The sequence below is a fragment of the Hyperolius riggenbachi genome, chromosome 8 (genome assembly GCF_040937935.1).
Source record: "Hyperolius riggenbachi isolate aHypRig1 chromosome 8, aHypRig1.pri, whole genome shotgun sequence".
NCBI classification, from domain to species: domain Eukaryota; kingdom Metazoa; phylum Chordata; class Amphibia; order Anura; family Hyperoliidae; genus Hyperolius; species Hyperolius riggenbachi.
In genome coordinates, this window is record NC_090653.1 from 161913277 (window position 1) to 161936349 (window position 23073).

Below are 23073 nucleotides of genomic sequence, written 5' to 3' on the forward strand. Positions count from 1 at the left end.
CAAATAATAATAATAATCATCATATTTTATTTTGCCATGTCATAGTCATGATTCCATGATTGTCATGATAGTCATGATTTATCTGGAAAATGAGCACTTGCTTCCTTCCTTTTGTAAATGTGCTTCTTGGTTTGCTCTGTAGGCTGTACAAGGAATTGAAGTGAGGAGATTTTCAGGACTTTGCAAACTTGTATCTGCCTATAGAAGGAAGGGAAATGGACTGGTCACCGCATTATGTCACCCCATTGGCCGGGAGAGACTGGGAAAAAATGAACAAACATGTAAGCCTGAACCAAATCTTCAAATTACAGAATGCTGCTGATCTTAGTAGTGTGCTGCTTGCCTCTCATCCATTTTGCGTATTGCTTTGCTAAAAGAAAGACAAACCAGATCATCCTATGACAGCAGTAGTGGAGGAAGTAGTGCAGCCCATTTTTTCTTAAACCCCTCAACCCCACAAAAAAAAAAAAAAATAGAATGACCTTCACATAAACCAACCCCCAGTAGATGAGGTAAAAGGATATTAAAAAAAGAAACAGAACAATAGTAAAGTCCAGTGTATCCTGCACAGGTGGGGATTGCCTGATGATGGATGTGTGTTCTTGCCAGTTAGGAAATCAAGAAATTGGGATTCATTTAAATACGCCCCACGCTGATGAAATGCAGACTAGTGCATTCACTATTCATAGGGGTTGGTGATGGTAAATTCTCCTGTTCTGGCTATTTGACTCCTGATAAATACAGATATGAAATATGTTTTCCAAGGATCTTAATGATTCTTCTGTTTCATGACTTATTTAAATATAGGGTTTTTTTCAGTTGAATTAACATGCAGGAAATGCTGTGGTGGGAGGCGCCTGATGTATGACGTAAATTGGTTACTGGTTAGACCGGCTAAGGTAAACAATAGCAATGTTCATATACCGGTAAGTAAAAAAATATATTGGTTTGCCTACCTTAACGGAGACAACTCAATATCAATTCAATTAGAAATACGTTTATTGAGCACTAAGCAATGCGTTTCACGGCCCGTAGCCGCTTCATCAGGTCAGTAGAGTGCCTTAAAACAAAAACGAAATCACAATACAACTTCAAGGCCCCTGCTGATATCATTTACAGAGTTTAAGAAGTCAGTTAAAATTATATCATAGTCCATCAAGAATAAAGTGTAATATATTGTGTCATTACATCAAAATATTGTATCCTTGCATAAAAATCGTCCTTAGGATATATAAATAATAAATATAAAAAGTTTAAAACACATAAAGAAACCATTATGCATAAGAAACAGGCTATGAAGAGACTATAAAAGAGGAGACAAGATGAAACAGCTAATATAGTGCATCTTAAAATAACATCTTTGCAAATCAGTGTTTGTGCAAATGAGCAATTGATAAACAAACCCCTTACCTATTCAAAACAGGGTAACAGCAATACATTATACTGATATACATGCATAAAAAAAAGGAAGTTCCTGTGCAAGTACGCAACCATTAATACCCATAGCTCAATAAGGTGGCAATAATATACATCAGATTTGACCTGACAGGAATCTGATGGTCAAATCTGCTGCAAATCTATAAGTGTATGGGTACCTTTACATAGCCTGACGCTAGTACTGGTCCCTAGCTCAACTCACTTTTTCTGTAACGACAGACTAGTACTTGGATTCTGTTTACTACAGTATGTTTTTAGTATCATAGTTAGGGAGCTATGGGTCCCGGTGCTAGTTTTACATTGGGCCCCTCAAGTTTATGGCAATAGATATGAAGAATCACATCCTGTCAGGGATAGCCGCAGTATCAGAGAGGTGTAAGCAAGGGAAGGGGAACAATTTGTTAATTGTAACCACTAATATAGTGGTTGAAGGAAGGCCCTTGCTGGGCCACTCTGGTTCAGGGGCCATAGTGCGGTTGAAAACTCTGTATCCCCTTTTGCAATGCCACTATAAATTTATACTTCTTTTTAGGCCTGGTTCACATTAGCGTTCCAGGTCCGGCTTCCCCGGACCCGGAACGCTCCGTACACAGCAGATGGTGAATGGATACATTGTTAATCAATGTATCCATTCACACTCGTGCGACATCCGGATCCGGATCCAATCCGGGAACGCAGCTCCGGGACGATCCGGCTTTTTTCCCAACATGCTCTATTTTTCAGTCCGTCCCGGTGCGGCTGTGGACCCGGGCCGGATCCTGACCCGAACATGCGGCCATGCTGTGCAATGAGAAACGGATATTTCTCATCACACTGGCAATAGGACCAGCACCGTGTCCTATGCCACTTGGGGGGCCCGGACTACACGCCGGTATCCCCCATGCTTGCAGTGCCTTTCCGGCACTGCAATGTATCTAGTTCCGGCTACTTTATTGTAGCCGGAACTGATACATGCATCCGGCGCAACTTGTGGCCACCGCAGAGACCCGTACGGTCTCTTTGCAGCCCCCTGACCCCGGACACTTGCGGACTCGAACCGCAAGTGTGAATGGGGCCTTAGTGGTTTCATGAAGAAGGGTTCCCCACTCTGTGACACAGCAGTTCTAATAAGAAAGGTCCTAGACTTGCCTACTAGTCCAGGAGCTATTTAGTATACTACTATAGTTAATACATAATACGTTAGTTGCATTATGGGGATGGATCATACTCAAAATGGGTGACTTTTAACAGTGGGGTCCCACAGGGGTCTGTACTGGGTCCAGCGCTCTTAAATTTATTTAGTAATGACCTAGTAGATGCAGTAGTGAGCAATGTTGCTATTTTTGCAGGTGATACAAAATTGTGCAGAATCATCAACTCTCAGGAAGATAGGGACATATTGCAACAGGATCTGGATAGGATGGCTATATGGGCACATAAATGGCAGATGAAATTCAATGTTGAAAAATGTAAAGTCATGCATTTTGGTCGTACCAATGGTCTAGCACTGTACAAAATAAATGGAATACAGTTGAAAACATCAAACTTGAAGAAGGACTTAGGAGTACTCATCGACAACAATTTAAATAATCGTATTCAACGCCAAGCCACTGCAGCAAAAGCTAATACAATTTTGGGATGCATTAATAGGGAAATAAAAACTCGAGATGCTAGCATAATATTTCCCGTTTAACTCTCTAGTAAAACTCTCTCAGCGCTGCGTAATATGTTGGCGCTTTATAAATACAACAAATAAATAAATAAGACCACATCTGGAATATGGAATTCAGTTCTGGGCACCACATTACAGGAAAGATATTGCAGTTTTAGAGCAGGTACAAAGACGAGCAACAAACTTGATACGAGGAATGGAAGGTCTCACTTACCAATAAAAGTTAGATAAAGTATTTAGTCTAGAGCAGTGTTTTTCAACCAGTGTTCCGCGGCACACTAGTGTGCCGCGGAACGTTGCCTGGTGTGCCGTCCTCTTCTCCCCCTCCCGCCCGTGCCGCCGCTGTTATTAGCATAGCAGCGGCCGCTCTCCCCTCTCCGGCGCCTGTATATTCTAGCAGCGTATCTCCGGCTGCTCTGTCTGTGTGATGCGGAAGGAGGGAGGGCTCGGTTCCCATAGTAACGGCGATACATATCGCCGTTACAGGAAGCCGCTGCCCGGATGCTTCCTTCCGCATCACACAGACAGAGCAGCCGGAGATACGCTGCTAGAATATACAGGCGCCGGAGAGGGGAGAGCGGCAGCTGTTAAGGTAATAACAGCGTTGGCCGTGGGGACGGGCGGGAGGCACTATACTGGCTATCCTGGGGCACTATTCTGGGGCACTATACTAGCTATACTGGGGCACTATTCTGGCTATACTGGGGCACTATACTAGCTATACTGGGGCACTATACTGGGGTACTATTCTGGCTATACTGGGGCACTATACTGGGGTACTATTCTGGCTATACTGGGGCACTATACTGGCTATACTGGGGCACTATACTGGGGTACTATTCTGGCTATACTGGGGCACTATTCTGGCTATACTGGGGCACTATACTAGCTATACTGGGGCACTATACTGGGGTACTATTCTGGCTATACTGGGGCACTATACTAGCTATACTTGGGCACTATACTGGGGCACTATACTGGCTATACTGGGGGGCTATACTGGGGCACTATACTAGCTATACTGGGGGGCTATACTGGGGCACTATGCTGGCTATACTGGGGCACTATTCTGGCTATACTGGGGCACTATACTGGCTATACTGGGGCACTATACTGGGGGGCTATACTGGGGCACTATACTAGCTATACTGGGGGGCTATACTGGGGCACTATTCTGGCTATACTGGGGCACTATACTAGCTATACTGGGGCACTATGCTGGCTATACTGGGGCACTATTCTGGCTATACTGTGGCACTATACTGGCTATACTGGGGCACTATACTGGGGCACTATGCTGGCTATACTGGGGCACTATTCTGGCTATACTGGGGCACTATACTAGCTATACTGGGGCACTATGCTGGCTATACTGGGGCACTATGCTGGCTATACTGGGGCACTATGCTGGCTATACTGGGGCACTATGCTGGCTATACTGGGGCACTATTCTGGCTATACTGGGGCACTATACTGGCTATACTGAGGCAAGTAAACTCCCTACACTGGGGCAACTATGCTAGCTATGCAGCCGCAACTCCGCCCGTCGCCGCCCCCCCGCGCCGTTCCCCGGAGAAAAATTTGGTCAGGCAGTGTTCCCCGGGCCGGAAAAGGTTGGGAACCACTGGTCTAGAGGAAAGACGCCTTAGAGGGGAACTAATTAACATGTATAAATACATTAGAGGGCAATATAATAGCTTGGCGCATGAGCTCTTTGTCCCTAGGCCTTCTCAAAGGACTAGAGGACATGATCTGCGCATGGAGGAAAAAACGTTTTAGCCATTTATTTAGGAAAGGGTTCACAGTAAGAGTGATTAGGATGTGGAATGCATTGCCACAGGAAGTAGTTATGGCAAATTCTATACCTGCATTTAAAGGGGGCTTAGATGCTTTCTTTGCGTTGAAAGACATCCATGGCTACAATTACTAGGTAATGCCCAGTGATGTTGATCCAGGGATTTTATCTGATTGCCATCTGGAGTCGGGAAGGAATTTTTTCCCTTTTGGGGCAAATTGGACCATGCCTTGTAAGGGTTTTTCGCCTTCCTCTGGATCAACAGGGATATGTGAGAGAGCAGGCTGGTGTTGTACTTTGTTCTCTGGTTGAACTCCATGGACATAAGTCTTTTTTCAACCCAAATAACTATGGAATTTGTCTCCTAAGCCCCCCATGTCATTCCACTTTTTAATCTCTAATATGCTTAGCATAAAACAGATTAGAAAATATGTAAAAGAAATCTGCACAATATTTATAATGTCATTGTTATATGTTGAATGTTTTGAGATTTTAATCGAATGGTTTAGAATATTTGATGACTTGATTTCTTCATGTAGCTACGGCCCTGCTATGTGGAGAGTTACATTTTCGGTTTTGGATACATGCGAATGAGATATCAAAACTATTGGTCAATTAATCTATATGTGGTATTGGTAAATCTGATTGAAATATATTCTCTCATTTGAAAATGTATGGGGAACAGGGGTTGAATGCTGAAATGTCTGTAGACTACCCCCTCGCTTGGGATGTAAATGCCAGTTATACCCACAGTGTAACCAGAGCTATGGTCAAGCAGCTGTCTCTCATGATCTCTCTGGCCATAGCAGAAGAAAGGACAAAAGATGTCCTGGTTTGAACCAGTTTGAACATGTGAGTTTATATTTAAATTATAGCAGCTACGTTTAGTGGTCAACAAATAGAAAATATAGCATTATTTAATCAGACCAGAGGATGGAATAGTGTTTCATTGTAGGACCATCCCATTTCATATATAAAGTGCTCAGGCAGGAAAGATTCTGGCATTCATTCTTTCTTCACTGACACATACATACACACACAGAGAAAGGAAAAGATCTCTACAGAAAATAGCCTTCATATACATACAGATTGCTCAACAATTTAATCATTTTGTTTTTATATTTTTGTAACTGATTTCCATGTGAGACCTGTAACCTTATTGATTTTTGAACATTTATGAAAGTCAATAATGATGAATTACGGTAAACAACCACATCTTTTGAATGATTTATCTTTGTCTCCAAAGACTTTATTTTTTAAACAAAATCCCCCAATTAACAGTCATGATAAATAACACAAGATAACATAATTAGTCTGTAACATAACATGTCCACAGAGGGAACGCACGTTTTTGTCTGTTTTATTTCGGCTGTCTGTTTTTTCCATGTTGAGATAAAAATAGACTAAAGTTACATTTCGTTGGTCATATAGCCCAGGTACTAGTAAACAAATTACAGGACATTGGCAGCCATGGATGGCATTATAAAACTGTGACATGTGATGTAACCCCCAAACATTGCAGCAAAATACTAGAAGCTTCTTGATAAAATGGAGAAAGAAAAAAGGCTCCCTAAGGCTGTAAGTATACGGACACTAAGACAGTTCCTAAGCTCTTTGTTCCTCAGAGCAGGGGCTGGGGTTGATCACAGACTGCTGTTGTTGAATGGGGTATCTGCAAAAGAACATACTTTACCCTTTCTTATGTACTGTGAAGCACTTTCTCACAGCAGAATTGTAACAACAATGTGGTTAGTTATGAGCGCTCCTCTGTCTAGGAAAAAGAAACTAATCAGAATTAAATTGAGCACAAATGGATCGCCACACAATGGGGGGGTTACCTCCCTGAAATAGTATATGTATAGATCTGTGTAGCGCTCAACATAAAAATTCACATAAAATAGTAGAATAGTAGTCCAGGTCAGTGATATATAGTACCAGGATACACAACCAATCCACACAGGGTACTCTCACCAAATCAGATGGCTGATTATGTTACAGATCAGCAAAAAAGGCACATCAAAAAGATCTTTGACCACTTGCATCCATTTGTATCTGAAACTCAGAAAAAATAAAGGCACATAGTCTAATCCAGCTTTTGAACAATGGTATAACTATCTCATGCACACTCACACGTGTATAAGTGTTCAAGCTTGGCAGCCCTCCACCAGCAATCTCGTAAAACTGTTATATGCTCACCAGATGGACGTGGTGATCATGCAGAAGACCAGCTAACAGCGCTTATCAAGTCCTTGTTCGTCCGGACTCCTCTTAAAATATGCAGCTCCTTAAAAACTTAAAACAAAGGCTGCATAGCATAATATTGCTTTGGAGCTGGGAGAGACAAGTGTGGAAGCTCTGTGGGACGCTGAGGATTTTATATACGATGCGCATTGTTTCTACTTAAATGTGAGTGTACTGATATCCTTTTAACCACTTGCCGACCGCACACTCATAACGTGCGTCGGCAAAGTGGCAGCTGCAGGACCAGCGACGCAGTACTGCGTCGCCAGCTGCAGCCTAATTAATCAGGAAGCAGCCGCTCGTACGAGCGGCTGCTTCCTGTCAAATCACGGCGGGGGGCTCCGTGAATAGCCTGCGGGCCGCCGATGTCGGCTCGCAGGCTAGATGTAAACACAAGCGGAAATAATCCGCTTTGTTTACATTTGTACGGCGCTGCTGCGCAGCAGCGCCGTAAGGCAGATCGGCGATCCCCGGCCAATCAGCGGCCGGGGATCGCCGCCATGTGACAGGGGACGTCCTGTCACTGGCTGCACAGGACGGATAGCGTCCTGTGCAGCCCGGATCTCCAGGGGAGGCAGCAGGTAGGAGAGGGAGGGGGGAATTTCGCCGCGGAGGGGGGCTTTGAGGTGCCCCCCCCGCCACCCACAGCAGGCAGGAGAGATCAGACCCCCCCAGCACATCATCCCCATAGGGGGGAAAAAAGGGGGGCAATCTGATCTCCCTGCCTGCACCCTGATCTGTGCTGGGGGCTGCAGAGCCCACCCAGCACAGATCAATCAAACCAGCGCTGGTCCTTAAGGGGGGGTAAAGGGTGGGTCCTCAAGTGGTTAAACTTTTTTTTTAAATAAAGCAGTATAACGCTATTCAGCGTTTGTTTTAAGTATTTTCTCTGAGTTCCAGATACAAATGGATGCAAGTGGTCAAAGATCTTCCTGATGTGCCTTTTTTGCTGATCTGTAACATAATCAGCCATCTGATTCGGTGAGAGTACCCTGTGTGGATTGGTTGTGTATCCTGGGACTGTATACCACTGACCTGGACTACTAGTCTACTATTTTATGTGAACTTTTATGTTGAGCGCTACACAGATCTATACATATATTTTCTCACAGCAGTGTACCCTGCAGCAGTGCTGACCATTACCTACAACAGTGGTCTTCAAACTACATCCCGCTGGCCGCATGTGGCCCCCCGAGGCTATTTCACCGGCCCCTAAAATCAAAATGTATGACCTCATTCAGACTGCCGTGCGCATGATGACCTCATTCAGACTGCGACACGAAAGAATGGTAGAAGTGCATAGACAGCCCTTCTACCGTTCCCATCATATGCAGCATTGCAAAGCGCTATCGCACTGCTGCATGCATTTTTGGGAATCGCAGCGCAGATCCCATTCATTGTAGTGAATGGGATCTGCAGCACAACGAATAGTAGCGCAGACGGCATGTGATCTTATGCGTGATGTTCCAATCTGCGCTAAATGATCTGAACGAAGGCCTTAAACTTATGGATACGTCCCACTGCACCTTTAAATATTGGCACCCCACATATAGAATAGCAGTGCTGGCACCACCCATCCGCACACTGTAGAAGCCAGTGAGCAGTCATTCGCTGGCTTCCAATCCAATTCTGCATCAGCTGACACTGCTGTTCAATTGGATGGCAGTTTGTCACCTGGGTATACGTCACTGTCTGGTGTCCAAAGATGTTCTTTGGGCGCCGCATGACTGAATGGCTGCTGCTGGGACTTCTCCTCTGGGCATGATTGGGGGGAATCAATACCTAGATTCAATGTACCGTAATGTTTTTTCAGCATCATTTTATATATGTTCCGGCCCCCCAGCAGTCTGAAGTATGTTGACCCAGCCCTTGACCGAAAAAGTTTGGGGACCCCTGACCTACGATATACAATGGGTGACCTGAGTTGGTCCTTCTGCTTAAACCAGAAGGCACTCCCAATCATCAGAGCAGATCAATCGATAAAATTAATATAACATGAAAATGACAAACCAAAATGAGAAAAACATTGAACTATAATATAAACTGAACAATTAAACAGTAAGAATAATGCACTGTATCATAAAATGTAATACATCTGTCACCATCTTTATCATAGCAGTATTTGTTATTGATGAATAGCATGTATCTTGCAATACCCTTACTGTACATATTGCCATAATTCAAGATATAATAACTGTGTGCTTCGGGGACATGTGAATCAGAGAATGCCATCTGGACATCTGGAAATATAGTGCAAAGCAGAGCTCCATCCGTCTCTCCACATCCCACAATGCAAAATGTGCCCGTTTCTCTTGTATGTGCTGATTGGCTGAGAGAGGAGCACTATACATTTTGGGATGCAGCTTAAGGGACACCTGGGCCCATATGCAATTAACTTTTTCTCCTAAGTTTTCTCCTAGGTGAAATGTTCACACCTTGTCAATAAAAGGCCTTTAAAACACCAGCAAGCATGAAAATACTCAAAATAATTTTAATAGTACTTTTTCATCTACTTTTTGGTACTTTTTCAATTGCAAAATGAGGAGAAGTTATATTAAAGAAAATATGAAAAATTATCTCCTAGGAGAAAACTGAGGAGATAAAGTGAATTGCATATGGGCCCTGGGCCGATATGCATTTTACTTTTTTTCCAGAGTTTTCTCCTAGGACATAATTTTTCATCTTCAATTTAAATTAACTTTTTATTAGAAAAAGTACCAAAAAGTAGGTGAAAAAGTACCGTCAAAATTATTTTGAGAATTTGTTTGCTTGTTGGTGGTTTAAAAGGCATTTTATTTACAAAATGTGAAAATATCACCTAGGAGAAAACTCAAGAGAAAATGTGGGCCCCTGGGCCCCGATGCAATTCACTTTTTCTCCTGAGTTATCTAGTATGAGATAATTTTCATATTCTCTTTTTTTATAATTTAAAATGTACCCAAAAATAGGCAAAAAAGTACTATCATAATGATTTGAAGCATTTTCTTGCTTGCTGGTGGTTTAAAAAATATTTTATGACAAGGCCCCAAATGCAATTTACTTTTTCTCTTTAGTTTTCTCCTAGGTGATATTTTCACACCTTGTCAATAAAATGCCTTTTGAACCACCAGTAAGCAAGAAAATACTCAAAATACTTTTGATAGCACCTATTCACCTACTTTTAGGTACTCTTTCAATTCTAAAATGCTTAAAAGTACTTTCAAAGAGAATATGAAAATGATCTCCTGGGAGATAACTCGAGATAAAGGTAATAGCATATGGGCCAAGGTGTGAAAATATCACATAGGAGAAAGCTCAGGAGAAAAAGTGAATTGCATTGTCAGGACTCGCTGATATAGGATTCAGGTACACACTGTATGCAAATGCGGCCAACTAGCTAACACTTCCAAAGAGTGACCTGACCAAACACACTGACTCTTTGTAAGTAGATTTTGCATACAATGTTCGACCTGAATATATACCAGCAATCCTCTGCGAGACAGGTAACAAGGCACGGATAGTATATGAGTAGAACTGGTAATAGGCACCTGAATCTTAGTGGCAACAGCAATCCAGAAGATAGCAGGAGATGTTGATAACATGGAAGTCCAGAAACAATAGCTTATTGTTATGCAGGTTCCAGGGCCAGGAGGTTGTTAGTCCTCTAATGATGTGCTTATGGGTATGCAGATTCCAGGGCAGGATGAGATAAAATACAGAACACAGGAGTACTATATACAGTAAATGTCATAGTACAGAAAGGCTAGGCAGAAATCAATGTCAGGCAATCCAATGGTCAGGGCAGGCAGCAAACAGGCAGAATCCAATAACAAGGCTGCTGCTGACCTCAGATGAATACACATCGCTGACAGCGAGTGTTTTAGAGGAGCCAGACTCCCGAATTCCTATAATTTTTTGCACAGCAGCAAATAGATCTTTGCCTCAGAGCAGATATTGCCTTGATAAAGGGGTCCTACGCGGCTCCGAAGCTTTGGCCATATTTTTACATGGAACTAATAAAGATTGATTTTGGATGTGCCAGCTTTCTCCCTTGTTGAATACTGCATAGAGGGCATCATCCCTCTTTTCAGCTGTCGCACTCCCCTAAAGACTATGGGTTTGATCCATTAGTGAGTGCGAGACAATACTTCCAATGTGATGAGAATCTAATAACAGGCAGTTGGTCAAGGCAGGCAGCAAACAGGCAGAGTCCAGTAACAAGCAGTAAGTCAAAGTCCAGAAAAGCAATCCACAAGTTTTCAAACATCACCCAGCAGTAAGCAGAAGCATATGCTAACACAGGCAAAGTCAAAGTGCACTCAGTAACCTTAAATATATCAGGCAACCAATCAGTGGCCGGCCACATGTACACAACAGCCAATTACACGCAGGCATTAATCTAGTTTAAATATCAGCTGAGAGAGAGATCAGCTGACACAGGTGTCACTACATGTCACCCGGTAACCAGTACTAACCAGTAAAACATCCTGACAGTGTTTCAGCTATAGCACAGTGGCAAGAGCACCGCCTCCGATGTGAGAGACCAAGGTTCAAGCCCAGGCTGGGTCAGCATCCACACATTATTATTTATTACATAAACCCCTGCCTAATTGTCAGCTGACTCTACCTTTGTCTCAGTCTCAGACCATATTGCGGCCGAGAGGCGCGATCCCTTACATGCATATGGGCCCTGTGCCCATATTCAATTCACTTTTTCTCCTACGTTTTCTCTTAGGTGATACTTTCATACCTTGTCAATAAAATGTTTTTTAACCACCCTGGCGTTCTATTGAGATCGCCAGGGCGGCTGCGGGAGTGTTTTTCTTGTAATTAAAAAAAAAATATTTAATGCAGCCAACTGAAAGTTGGCTGCATGAAAGCCCACTAGAGGGCGCTCCGGACGCGTTCTTCCTATCGCCTCCGGCAAGCAGAACTAACAAGGAAGGCTGCAATGAGCAGCCTTCCTTGTTTGGCTTTCCTCGTCGCCATGGCGACGAGCGGAGTGACGTCATGGACGTCAGCCGACGTCCTGACGTCAGCTGCCTCCGATACAGCCCTTAGCGCTGGCCGGAACTATTTGTTCCGGCTGCACAGGGCTTGGGCGGCTGGGGGGACCCTCTTTCGCCGCAGCTCGCGGCGGATCGCCGCAGAGCGGCGGCGATCAGGCAGCACACGCGGCTGGCAAAGTGCCGGCTGCATGTGCTGCTTTTTATTTCATCAAAATCGGCCCAGCAGGGCCTGAGCGGCACCCTCTGGCGGTAATGGACGAGCTGAGCTCGTCCATACCGCTAAGGTGGTTAAACCACCAGCAAGCAAGAAAATACTCATATTTATTTTGACAGTACTTTTTTGGCTACTTAGTACTTTTTCAATTGCAGAGTGCTTAAAAGTTTTTTCTTTAAACAGAAGGTAAAACATGATCTCCTAGGAGATAAAAAACAAGCAGATCAGATGTTTCTGATTAAAGCTTAACTGGATTAAGACATATGCTAGCTTCAGATGTGTGACTGGCAGGCAACTGATATTATTTAAAAGGAAATTAACCTGGCAGCCTCCATAGTCATCTCACTTCAGGTGTCCTTTAAGTTGTTTCAGTTTCTGACTTGGGCTGCTGTTCAAGATCTACATGAGAGGGGAGGGGGGAGGGGGAATCTATTTCTAAAGGAGTGAAAGGCAATTCAGTATTTTCTGGTAGGAAATATCTATTATAAAATGTAAATAACTCCAATTATGACCTTATTTGTAACCAACTTTCTAAAACTGTCAACAAAAAATAAAGTGAGGTAACATTTATAACGTGTTTTTTTCCGATAGCACTCTAAAATTGTATGTGCGCACAGCCCCCAATTAAGTTAGGCGAAGTACAGCTTTCAAAAAGGGGAAGAACTATAATACTAGTAATGCTAAAAAAGGAAAAAGAATCACCCAACGGTTTGCACCACTGTAGTAAGTGTAGGACTACACTGAAATCAGGGACCTGCAAGTTTATAATCAAGGAACAATATTTTTATTTATTAATTACTTACTCAAAAAGAGACAATATATTTCCTTACAAAACAATTAAAATTAATTAAAATAAAATAAGTCCAGTCCAGCTGGCCCATACCAATTAACACATGAAATTTGCTAATTATTTTGCAATTGCCCTTAAAGTGGACCTGAACTGTTGCACAGGACAGAAGGAAAACAGAGAGAAATGCACCCTGTATGTATTTAGAGAGTTTCCCTGTTTAATTCCCCCTCATTTGTGTCTAATCACAAGTTGTAATCTGATCTCCCCCCTGTGTCACATGACTGCAGAGATGGCAGATAAGCTCATTTGAAAGCACAGGATGTGTAACGATCTTACCTTCCACCGGCGGGTCCCGCGGTGTCTCCGGCGGCGAGACTTCTGCTCCGTCATCTTCTGGCATCCCCGGCGTCCCTCCGGCAGCTGTGCGCACACGCAGATCCTCCAGTCACACGCGCGGGGATCAGAGCAGCCTTTATAGGCTGAGAAAGCATGTGTGATGCAGGGGTCTGTCATCCTGGGGGTGGGACTTTAATTATCCTATGAGTATATTGGGCCAAGGGAGTCAGTTGCTCACTGGCCTTGATACTAAGTTTGCTGGTTCTTGGCCTTAGCTAGTCAGAGTTTGAGAGATACATTTCATATATTGCGCATCAGTGTGATATATATGTACTCTAGTCAGTCAGTATTATATTACTTGTAATATATATATATATATATATATATATATATATTCATAATATTATCATATTGTAATATTATATTGTAGTATCATCTTATTGTATATTTATCTGTGTACCGACATCCTGCCTGCCTCTTGACCTCGCTCTTGTCTAATCCTACTGTACGGCTGCCATCTGATACATGCGTTTTGACTCGGCCTGTCCCTGACTTCTCTATTGCTTGATCCTTCCAATACAACTGACATCTGTCTTATGTGTATGACCCTGCCTGTTTATTAACTACGATTTTGCCTAGCGACTCTGTACTTCGAAACCTCTGACTCTGTGAATGACTACGGCCTGACCCTGACTACGCTTGCTCACCAGCATTGTATTTGCTGTTACTACGTCTGCACCTCTCACGCACCAGCGTGATAGGATGTTAACAATATGTCTGCAGAGAGGACGTTCTGAGCTCAGGTCTGTTCTGAACCCAAGGGGAAAATAAACTAATGAGATAAACAATTATATTTATCCTTCTACTCCTAAAAATAACTTTTTCAAGTATCCATGGTTTTCTTTATAGGTAAACATTCACAAAGTAGGCTGAATGTTTTACTGTCTCTAATCAGTAGCCGTCTGTTAAGTGTCCCAGAGTGAAAATACATGAACTATTGACCTTGTCCTGCAGTTCTACCTCTCCCCTGTCCTGAGAAGTTGTATTCTGCCAAGAAAACTTTTATGGCTGTAATTAGCTTATCAGTGATGTTTACTATATTCCCAAGGTACCAGACAGAAGCTGTCACTTCCATTTCTAAAAATTGTAGGCAGCAGAATAAAGCAAGTAAAACAGCCTATATGTTTTGTACTTTACATATACATGCTTATCTCACAATAATGACCTCAATTCACTAAGCTTAACTCCTGTCTTTAATAACTCTTCTGAGCTGTTTTACAGTTATCACCATGGTGATATAATTGTGATAACTGTAAAACAGCTCTGAAGAGTTATTAAAGACAGGAGTTAAGCTTAGTGAATTGAGGCCTAAAGTCACATATCGCCTCGGGTACACTTTAAAGAGAACGTGAGGCCGGTTTGCAAATTAAAAAAAAACATGCTGTCTGGTCTGTGGGAGCTGCTAGACCAGGAAGCGCTTATTACCTCCTCTCCCCGCCCGCTCCTAGCTGCAGCCATCCATCATTTTTACTTCTGTGACCTAGGGGTCACAACTCTGCAGATAAAAGAGTCTGTGTGCTCACAGTGCTGATTGACTGAAGGGGCGGGGCAGTGGATAGGAGCAGGCAGCTGATAGCCTATTATAGCCTTATGCAAGGCTCTGATAGGCGGGTAAGAGGCGTTTTGCAGGCATTCCTTAGCCTGCAGTGGGATGCCCCTTCCCTGTTAGTTTGTTGACATCCTGAATGTCGGGATGTCGGCAGATTACGGGTGCGGCTAGCGGGGCTCAGTGGGCAATCAGGGCACACAGAGGCATGTCCTGCAGATGGGAACATGCCTCTGTGTCCCTTTTTTAGATCTAGTAACCCACCTCGGGTTCTCTTTAAGGAGGTATGATGTGGGTCATATGGAAGTAGGACTAGTTATAGTCAGTACATAAAGTGCAAATGAAAGCATAACTAATTACAATCACTGCATAAAGTGCCAGTGCTTAAAAATACTTCATATTATATACAAAAGGATAAATCAATATATACAATAAGTAAATACAATTCAGGAACAACTATACAAACGATAAAGTGCTAAAATACAGTAATGAATAGCCTTGGATCAAGACATTTAAAAAAACTATAAGAAAAACATGCAACCATAGTCAAACAGCTACACAAAACTTACCCGGATACAGGGTCATAAGCCGAGGGAAATTGCTGGTGTCAAAATCAGCTTAACCTTTAGGCATTTGCCACACTGTCCTCAGTAACTGACCTGGTACCTGGTTGGGCTTGTATGACTGTTTGACTATGGTTGCATTTAATCCTTTTGTTTGTTTTTTCACTGCCATTGCCTTGATTCAGCAATTATTGTCACTCCTGTATTTTTGCACTTTAATGTTGACACAGTTCTTAAAGGGAAGGTCCAAGCAAAAAAAAAAAATGAGTTTCACTTACCTGGGGCTTCTACCAGCCCCATGTAGCCATCCTGTGCCCCCGTAGTCAATCACTGCTGCTCCAGTCCCCCGCTGGCAGCTTTCTGACCTCGGAGGTCAGGGCCAAATTGCGTACATTTTTACACATTCCCGCTAGTGCAGGGACATTAACACATACATTTTTACCCGTTAGTGGTGCAACGCGTAAATTTTTGTTCCTGCACTAGCTGGAATGCGTAAAAATGTATGCAATTTGGCCCTGACCTCCGAGGTCAGAAAGCTGCCAGCGGGGGACTGGAGCAGCAGTGAGTGACTACGAGGGCACAGGATGGCTGCATGGGGCTGGTAGAAGCCACAGGTAAGTGAAACTCATTTTTTTTTTTTGCTTGGACCTTCCCTTTAATGAATTGTATTTACTTATTGTATTTATTGATGAATACTTTCATATATAAAATGAAATCTGTTTCAGCACTTAATGTACTGACTGTAATTAGTCCTACATCCATATAAGTATATGGAGAGAGATGGCAGGTACTCGGGTTTCACTGTATTCAAGGCCGGATTTGTACTTTTTACTGCCCTGAGCCAACTATCATCAGCTGCACCCTGACCAACAGCAACTCCCCCCCCGCCCCTCCCTGAACCCCACCACCACCCCCCGCACCCAGAATTTTCGACCCCCGCAAACATATGCAGTCTTAAAGTGGACCTGAACTCTTGCACATGACAACAGGAGAACATAGAGAAAAGCAACCTATATATATTTAGAGTTTTTAGCCTGTTTAATTCCCCATTATCTGTGTGTAATCACAATTTGTAATTTGATCTCTCCCCTGCATCAGTTGACTGCCACAGCAGATAAGCTCATTTGAAAGCACAGGATGTTAACAATATGTCTGCTTCAGTGAAAACAGGAAGTAGACACTGCAGATTTATTCCAGGATTTGTATCATCTGTAACAAAGAAATGTTCTTCTTTAAAGGTTATTATGCTGTTGTGTATCTTTTAGATCAGAAAGGATGTTCTGAGTTCAAGTCCGCTTTAAAGGCTGCCCCCCACCCCCAATCACTGCCTGGCCTCCCATGCATAATTGCAGTGTTGCAGACCTGAAAGATCTTGAGTCATCTACCCCATCGCCACAGTGGATGAAGAATCAGCAGCTGTTTGACTCCCCCCGCTCCAGTGCAATGGTATTTGTGTGCACTGTCCATGCACATTCAGCAGCCAATCGCCATTCTTACATCCTGAGAGACGCTTGGGTGTCCAATGGTGCGGCTCAGGTTGCAGTGGCCTGGCCAGCCCTTTTTTTTACTGGCTGGTGGTGGAAATGATGCCTGCGGATGGAACGGGTCTGGCTGCATGCCGCAATGGAGGTATGTTAAGGGAGGCAAACAGAGGAGGGGTGTGTGCAAGCTGCAGCTGGTGCGTGGGCAGGCAGGCCACAGCCCGACTGAATTGATTAAACAGATTCCACTCTCTGCCCTGCTTCATACTATTACTGCCCTTCAGCCGCCCAAAAATACTGCTAAATTTCTGGTGCCCTAGGTGGCTTTGCCAGAAATCCATCCCTGACTGTATTGAAAAGTGGATAATTCAAAGGATGGCGATATACAATGTACACAACCAGCAAAAACTGTATGCTCAAGACTTCAGGCAAAATTCATGCATAAATCCAAAAGACTCGGAAAATGTCTGGCACTATAGTTTAATGGCAACAATAATAAGCACAAAGTGCAGTAGTGCAGACTAGAAGCAATGCATTGGCATAAAGACGTACAGCTGCCTCCCCACCACCCAGCTACAGCACAAATAATAAGTATGCCTTTTTTGCACAATTTGCATCAGACTTGCATTTTTATGGCAATGCATTGCTTTTAATCTGCACTACTGCACTTTGTGTTTATTCTTGTTGCCATTAAAACTATAGTGCCAGACATCTTCCTTGTCTTTACACCCAGGTGACCCGAGTCATACCTTCTTAAGGGTTACTGTTTAACCCTTACTGGGGTAATTGCAGAATAAAAAAACCAAATATTAATATATTAATTGGTATGGGCAAACTGGGCTCTTTTCTTTCATTTTAATTGTTATTTTGTCTCTTTTTGGGTAAGTAATTAATAAATAAAATGACTATGTATTAATTGTAAACTAGCTGGTCCTTGATTTTACAAACTAATTGCAGTGGTGCAAGCATTTGGGGGATTTTTTTTTTTCCTTTTTCACTAAAGCCTGTTACTATTCCTCCAATATTTAATTGACTTTGACCTCCATAAGGGTAGAAATTACCCCTCTTAAAGCGGAATATAACCCTGCATTTCAACTTTGCTCTAAAACATTATTTACAGCATATTATATGCAAAAAGCATTTTTTTTTACTAGACCAGCATTGGAAGGGTTAAACACAGAGGTTTTAAGTTCCGTGCAGACGTTCAGATAGTTACATTCTATTTAGTTATATGTATATATTTAGAAATGTTACACACTCTTTGGCTGTCCTCCAACTCCTTCTCAGTGAGAGAGATGAGTCACAATAAACACTTAGATACATGTATGTAAACAAAAAGTATCTAACTCAACTTCGGATGCGTCTGCAGAAATCTCTAGGGACTTTAAAGCCCTGTGTAACCCTTCCAATGCTGGTCTAGTAAAAAAAAAAAAATGCTGGTTGCATATAATATACTGTAAATAATGTTTTAGAGCAAAGTTGAAATGCAGGGTTATATTCCGCTTTAAGCACTATCTACTGTCTACCTGGAGGAATGTATGTGAACATACTAATCCAATATATAAATAGTATATGATTTTTATGACAAGCTAAGTACTGTGATTTTTTTTCTTTCTTTGTTGTCATAATTACATTTTTTGTTTTAGATGATGATGTTAGGAAATGTTCATGTTGGAAAGACAACACTTCTGCAGACTCTAAAAGACTTCTAAGTCCAAGAGGTGCTTCAAAAAGCATCCGTACCCCAGTTCTACAGAAAGATTGTTCACTCAGTGCGGACTCTGCGGAGTTAGAAGAAGAATGCTTAAGACTGGACAGGTCTGTGGTTTAAAAGAAAATGTATTTACTTCCCTGCCTCTTCCATCTTAAAGGGTTATCTCTGCACCTCTGCACAAATATATGTGAATTTAAATGCCTACAGGATGAAGGGAAGGGGAGTATTTAACCTTTTATCTTGAATTTTCAACTTACTCAACTATGAAGATTTTGCATTTACTTTGGCAATCTATTCCTACTAATCATCATCATCATTATAGCATAGTGTTTCTGGTATTTGCATTGGTTGATGTGAAAAAAAGGGAAAGGGAAATCCCAGAAGATTGCCAGAAAGTACTAGGGAAATGAATGAACTATGCAATAACACAGCACTTCCCAACCTCTTCTGGTTGGCCAGGTCGGGACTCACTGTGCAGGCACCAGCTGAGCTGCGCAGGTCCTACAGCGTGTGCGCCGGGGCTAGGAGCGCACTGCTCATGCGTATGACGTTTCTCCAAAGTTTTTGACCTCTGGTATCCTTTAAAGATACTTGATAAACTATTGTTGCAGAATAAACCTGAGTGGGAGGAGTCAAATGAGCAGCAAATCCCCTTTACAGCATATAAATCAGGGAAGCCATGCTCAGTAGCTCCCAGCTCTTCATTGTATATTTTCCGCAAGAATGTGATGAGAGATATAAAAGCTCTAATTTATCTGAAGAAACAGCTAAATTTGAGTATGTCTGAGAAAAGGGCACTGACCTGGTTTAAGGACAGATCTCATTGTAAAAAAGCAGATAAAGGTGGGAATATCCTGCTAATGAGTTCAGAATATTATCAAAAAGAAACAGATCACCAATTAACAGATAAGAAATTTTATATGAAGCTGGAGCAAGATCTGTGCTTGACCTACCAGAAGAGGAGTAGAGAAGGGCATAATCTATAAGAAACTCGGTGAAGGGCTGCTCCTAAAATATCCTACTGCACCATTTTGTTACTTTCTGCTCAAAATTTGTAAATTCCTGGTGGAACCATTGGGGAGGCCAGTTGTCTTGGGATGGGGATCCCTCATTGAGTCTGTCTCGCTACCTGACCAATGCCCTGAGGCCTTTTCTGTCTGACATCCCGTCACTGTTGAGGGATACAATCGATTTATTGGAAAGGATCAGAGATGCCATCGGATTAAAATTGGTCGGTGGCCATGATTGATGTGGTTAGCTTGTATAATCATATCCCTCAGATGGCAGTCATCAAGATAACTAGGACTTTTGTACAGAGAGGAAATTAGTTGAAGGATTTGGTTGAGTTTATTTGTGAGTGTGCACAATTTGTGTTGGAACATAACACCTTCCAGTTTGAAGGAACATGGTTAGGCCAGGGGTCTGGAACAGCAATTGGGCCTGTATGGCCCCTACTTTTGCTAATCTTTACCTGGCAGAATGGGAAGATCAATATTTCCTGAATGATAGATAACCGTTCCTCAATCAGGGATTGGTCCAGGCACATTGACGATGTTCTCCTTGTTTGGTAATCCTTTGTGTATTATTTACAGGTCAATATATTTAATATGAAATTTACAGGACAATGGGGAGGGCAGAAGGTACCATTCCTAGATGTAGTGGTGGGACTATCCACTGATGGATACTACACTGGAGGATGCAGGAAGAAGACAGCTACTAATGCTGTCCTCCATTGGAAAAGCTATAATTCGGAACATAAATCTATTCTGTTCAGTCAATTTATGTGATTAAAATGTAATAATAAGTATGACAAGTATTTTCAGATACAATCTAGAGATTTAACACTGAGCTCCTTACAAAGAGGATATCCAGAACAAATAGTGCTGAAAACATTTGAATATGTGCGCAAATCAAGAGAAGTGAGATGAACAAGAAATTGAAGAAAGAGACTTTGCGTTGTTTGCATCCTTTGCAGAGAGCAATATTTACCTTTAAGTTCTCATCTATGGCGCAAAGAATTGAAGAGACAATTCAAAGCATTGGCCTTTTCTCAAAGATGACAATGTCTTAAAAAATAAGGCTCAAGGACCTTCACTGGTATAGTTTCAGAGATGTGGCAACTGCCAGTGGATTTAAGTGGGAGGAAAGAACTAATTGGTTAACATGTTTCATTCCAAAGAGTGTTTGCATGTAGGCATTGTTAGTATGCCCTCACATGGAAAAGATAAAAAGTATCCAACTGGGAGGAGTTGAATATTATCATTGAAGGTTTTCCAACATGTAATACAACATATGTGGTCTTTGCTGTTTATTACACATGTATGCAATTCTATACTGACAACCACGGCATTAAAAGTAAGATTCCAGGAACACAGGGGCTCAATCAAATTGGGATAAGGTTCACCATAATTGATTGAGCACATAAGGCTATGTCATAATAGCAATGTCTCAGCAATGAAAGTTATAGGTCTGTGTATAGTGAAAAATCCTCGTAGAGGAAGAGATAGGTAGGGATTGCTGTTGAAAAGAGAAGCACAGATTATATCAGAGACTGGAACTCTGGGTAATCTGGGGTTTAATGATAAATATGAATTGCAGAGAATAAAGCCAGCACTCACCACATGGGCTGCATTTTAATGATTTATCACTTCATGTGCACCACTTCTATAGCTCAAATACACAGTCAGCAATCAAACAGATGCAAAACATATGCATAATTAAATACTTACCATGCAAACAGGAAAGCACTATGGGAGCTGCTAGACTGGTAGTTACAAAATTATGGAAACAAAAACAGGTAGAAGGCTGCGCATCCCTGACCTAATACTACAATTGAATGGTTAATCGCTGTGGCGTACACCGCCCAATCCTGGACTAAAATTGCATGCCCCACATCCAAACAATGCAATACTGGTTTATGGAGAAAGTTTAGCTTCCATTATAGTTTGCATGCAAAATACAATCTACTAGACATCTGCACCAACGTTGAGGTAATTCTCCGAAGCATATGTCCTACACTATCTAACCTAAGTTAAAAGCATATGTCCTTACCCTGGCAGCAGCTAAGCAAAAATGTGTAACTTACATTCAATATGGACAGCAGTGAATAAAGCCAGCACTCGCCACATGGGCTGCATTTGAATGACTTATCACCTAGCAACTCTCATAGTGCTTTCTTGTTTGCATGGTAAGTATTTAATTATGCATATGTTTTGCATCTGTTTGATTGCTGAGTGTGTATTTGAGCTATATAAGTGGTGTACATGAGGTGATAAGTCATTCAAATGCAGCCCATGTGGTGAGTGCTGGCTTTATTCTCTGCTGTCCATATTGAATGTAAGTTACACATTTTTGCTTAGCTGCTGCCAGGGTAAGGACATATGCTTTTAACTTAGGTTAGATAGTGTAGGACATCTGCTTCGGATAATTACCTCAACGTTGGTGCAGATGTCTAGTAGATTGTATTTTGCATGCAAACTATAATGGAAGCTAAACTTTCTCCATAAACCAGTATTGCATTGTTTGGATGCGGGGTGTGCAATTTTAGTCCAGGAGGGGCGGTGTACCCCACAGCGATTAACCATTCAATTGTAGTATTAGGTCAGGGATGCGCAGCCTTCTACCTGTATTTGTTTCAATAAATATGAATTGACATGCTCCCTGGATCCTTATTCACAACTCCCTGGGAAAAAATTTGCTCTATGTGCATACACTTTCCTGGATCCACCATGGAATGGCCGTGTCTTTCCTCCTCCACCACTCTCTAGTATGCTGCATAATGCTGCATAATCCATTCACGTAGACAGGTCTGAATGGGTGTTTTAGAAAACGGTTTAATCGGGACATATACCAACTCCTCAGTAGAAATGATTTCCATGATCTCATGACAGCACATGTAAAATACATATATTTGCAATAAACTCCAGTTTTGCTATTTCGCAATGCAAACTCGGAATCTGCAAAATGTTGAAATCCGTGCAGAATTTGCCGATTCCAAAACAAAACAAACGAAAAGTTACAATACTGGCTGATGGACAGGCTGGAGTGCTAAAGTACATGAGTTCATGAACAGTTTCACTACACAACTGAAGAGAGAGAAACATATAACAACTAAATGGATCTGTAATCCCTCCCCCCTGCCTCTGCTCTGCCTTCATAGGTGCAGAAATATGGGAGCACTGTTCTCATTTATAGCTAGAAAAACTGAAATTTTTATTTAAATCAATAACATGATTTAGTAAAACTGATATTTGCTGC

General features: G+C 42.1%; 1 protein-coding gene across 3 annotated transcripts in view; it reads left to right on the forward strand.

Annotated features, from left to right (window-relative positions):
- Positions 1–23073, forward strand: part of LOC137527167 (phosphatidylinositol 3,4,5-trisphosphate 5-phosphatase 2B-like) — a 212392-nt gene that overhangs the window by 92795 nt on the left and 96524 nt on the right. For all 3 annotated transcript variants that reach the window (XM_068247638.1, XM_068247636.1, XM_068247637.1), the window contains exons 4-5: positions 143–281; positions 18749–18920. In XM_068247638.1, coding sequence (XP_068103739.1) covers positions 143–281; positions 18749–18920 — 311 coding nt within the window. The remainder of the gene's footprint in view (positions 1–142; positions 282–18748; positions 18921–23073) is intronic.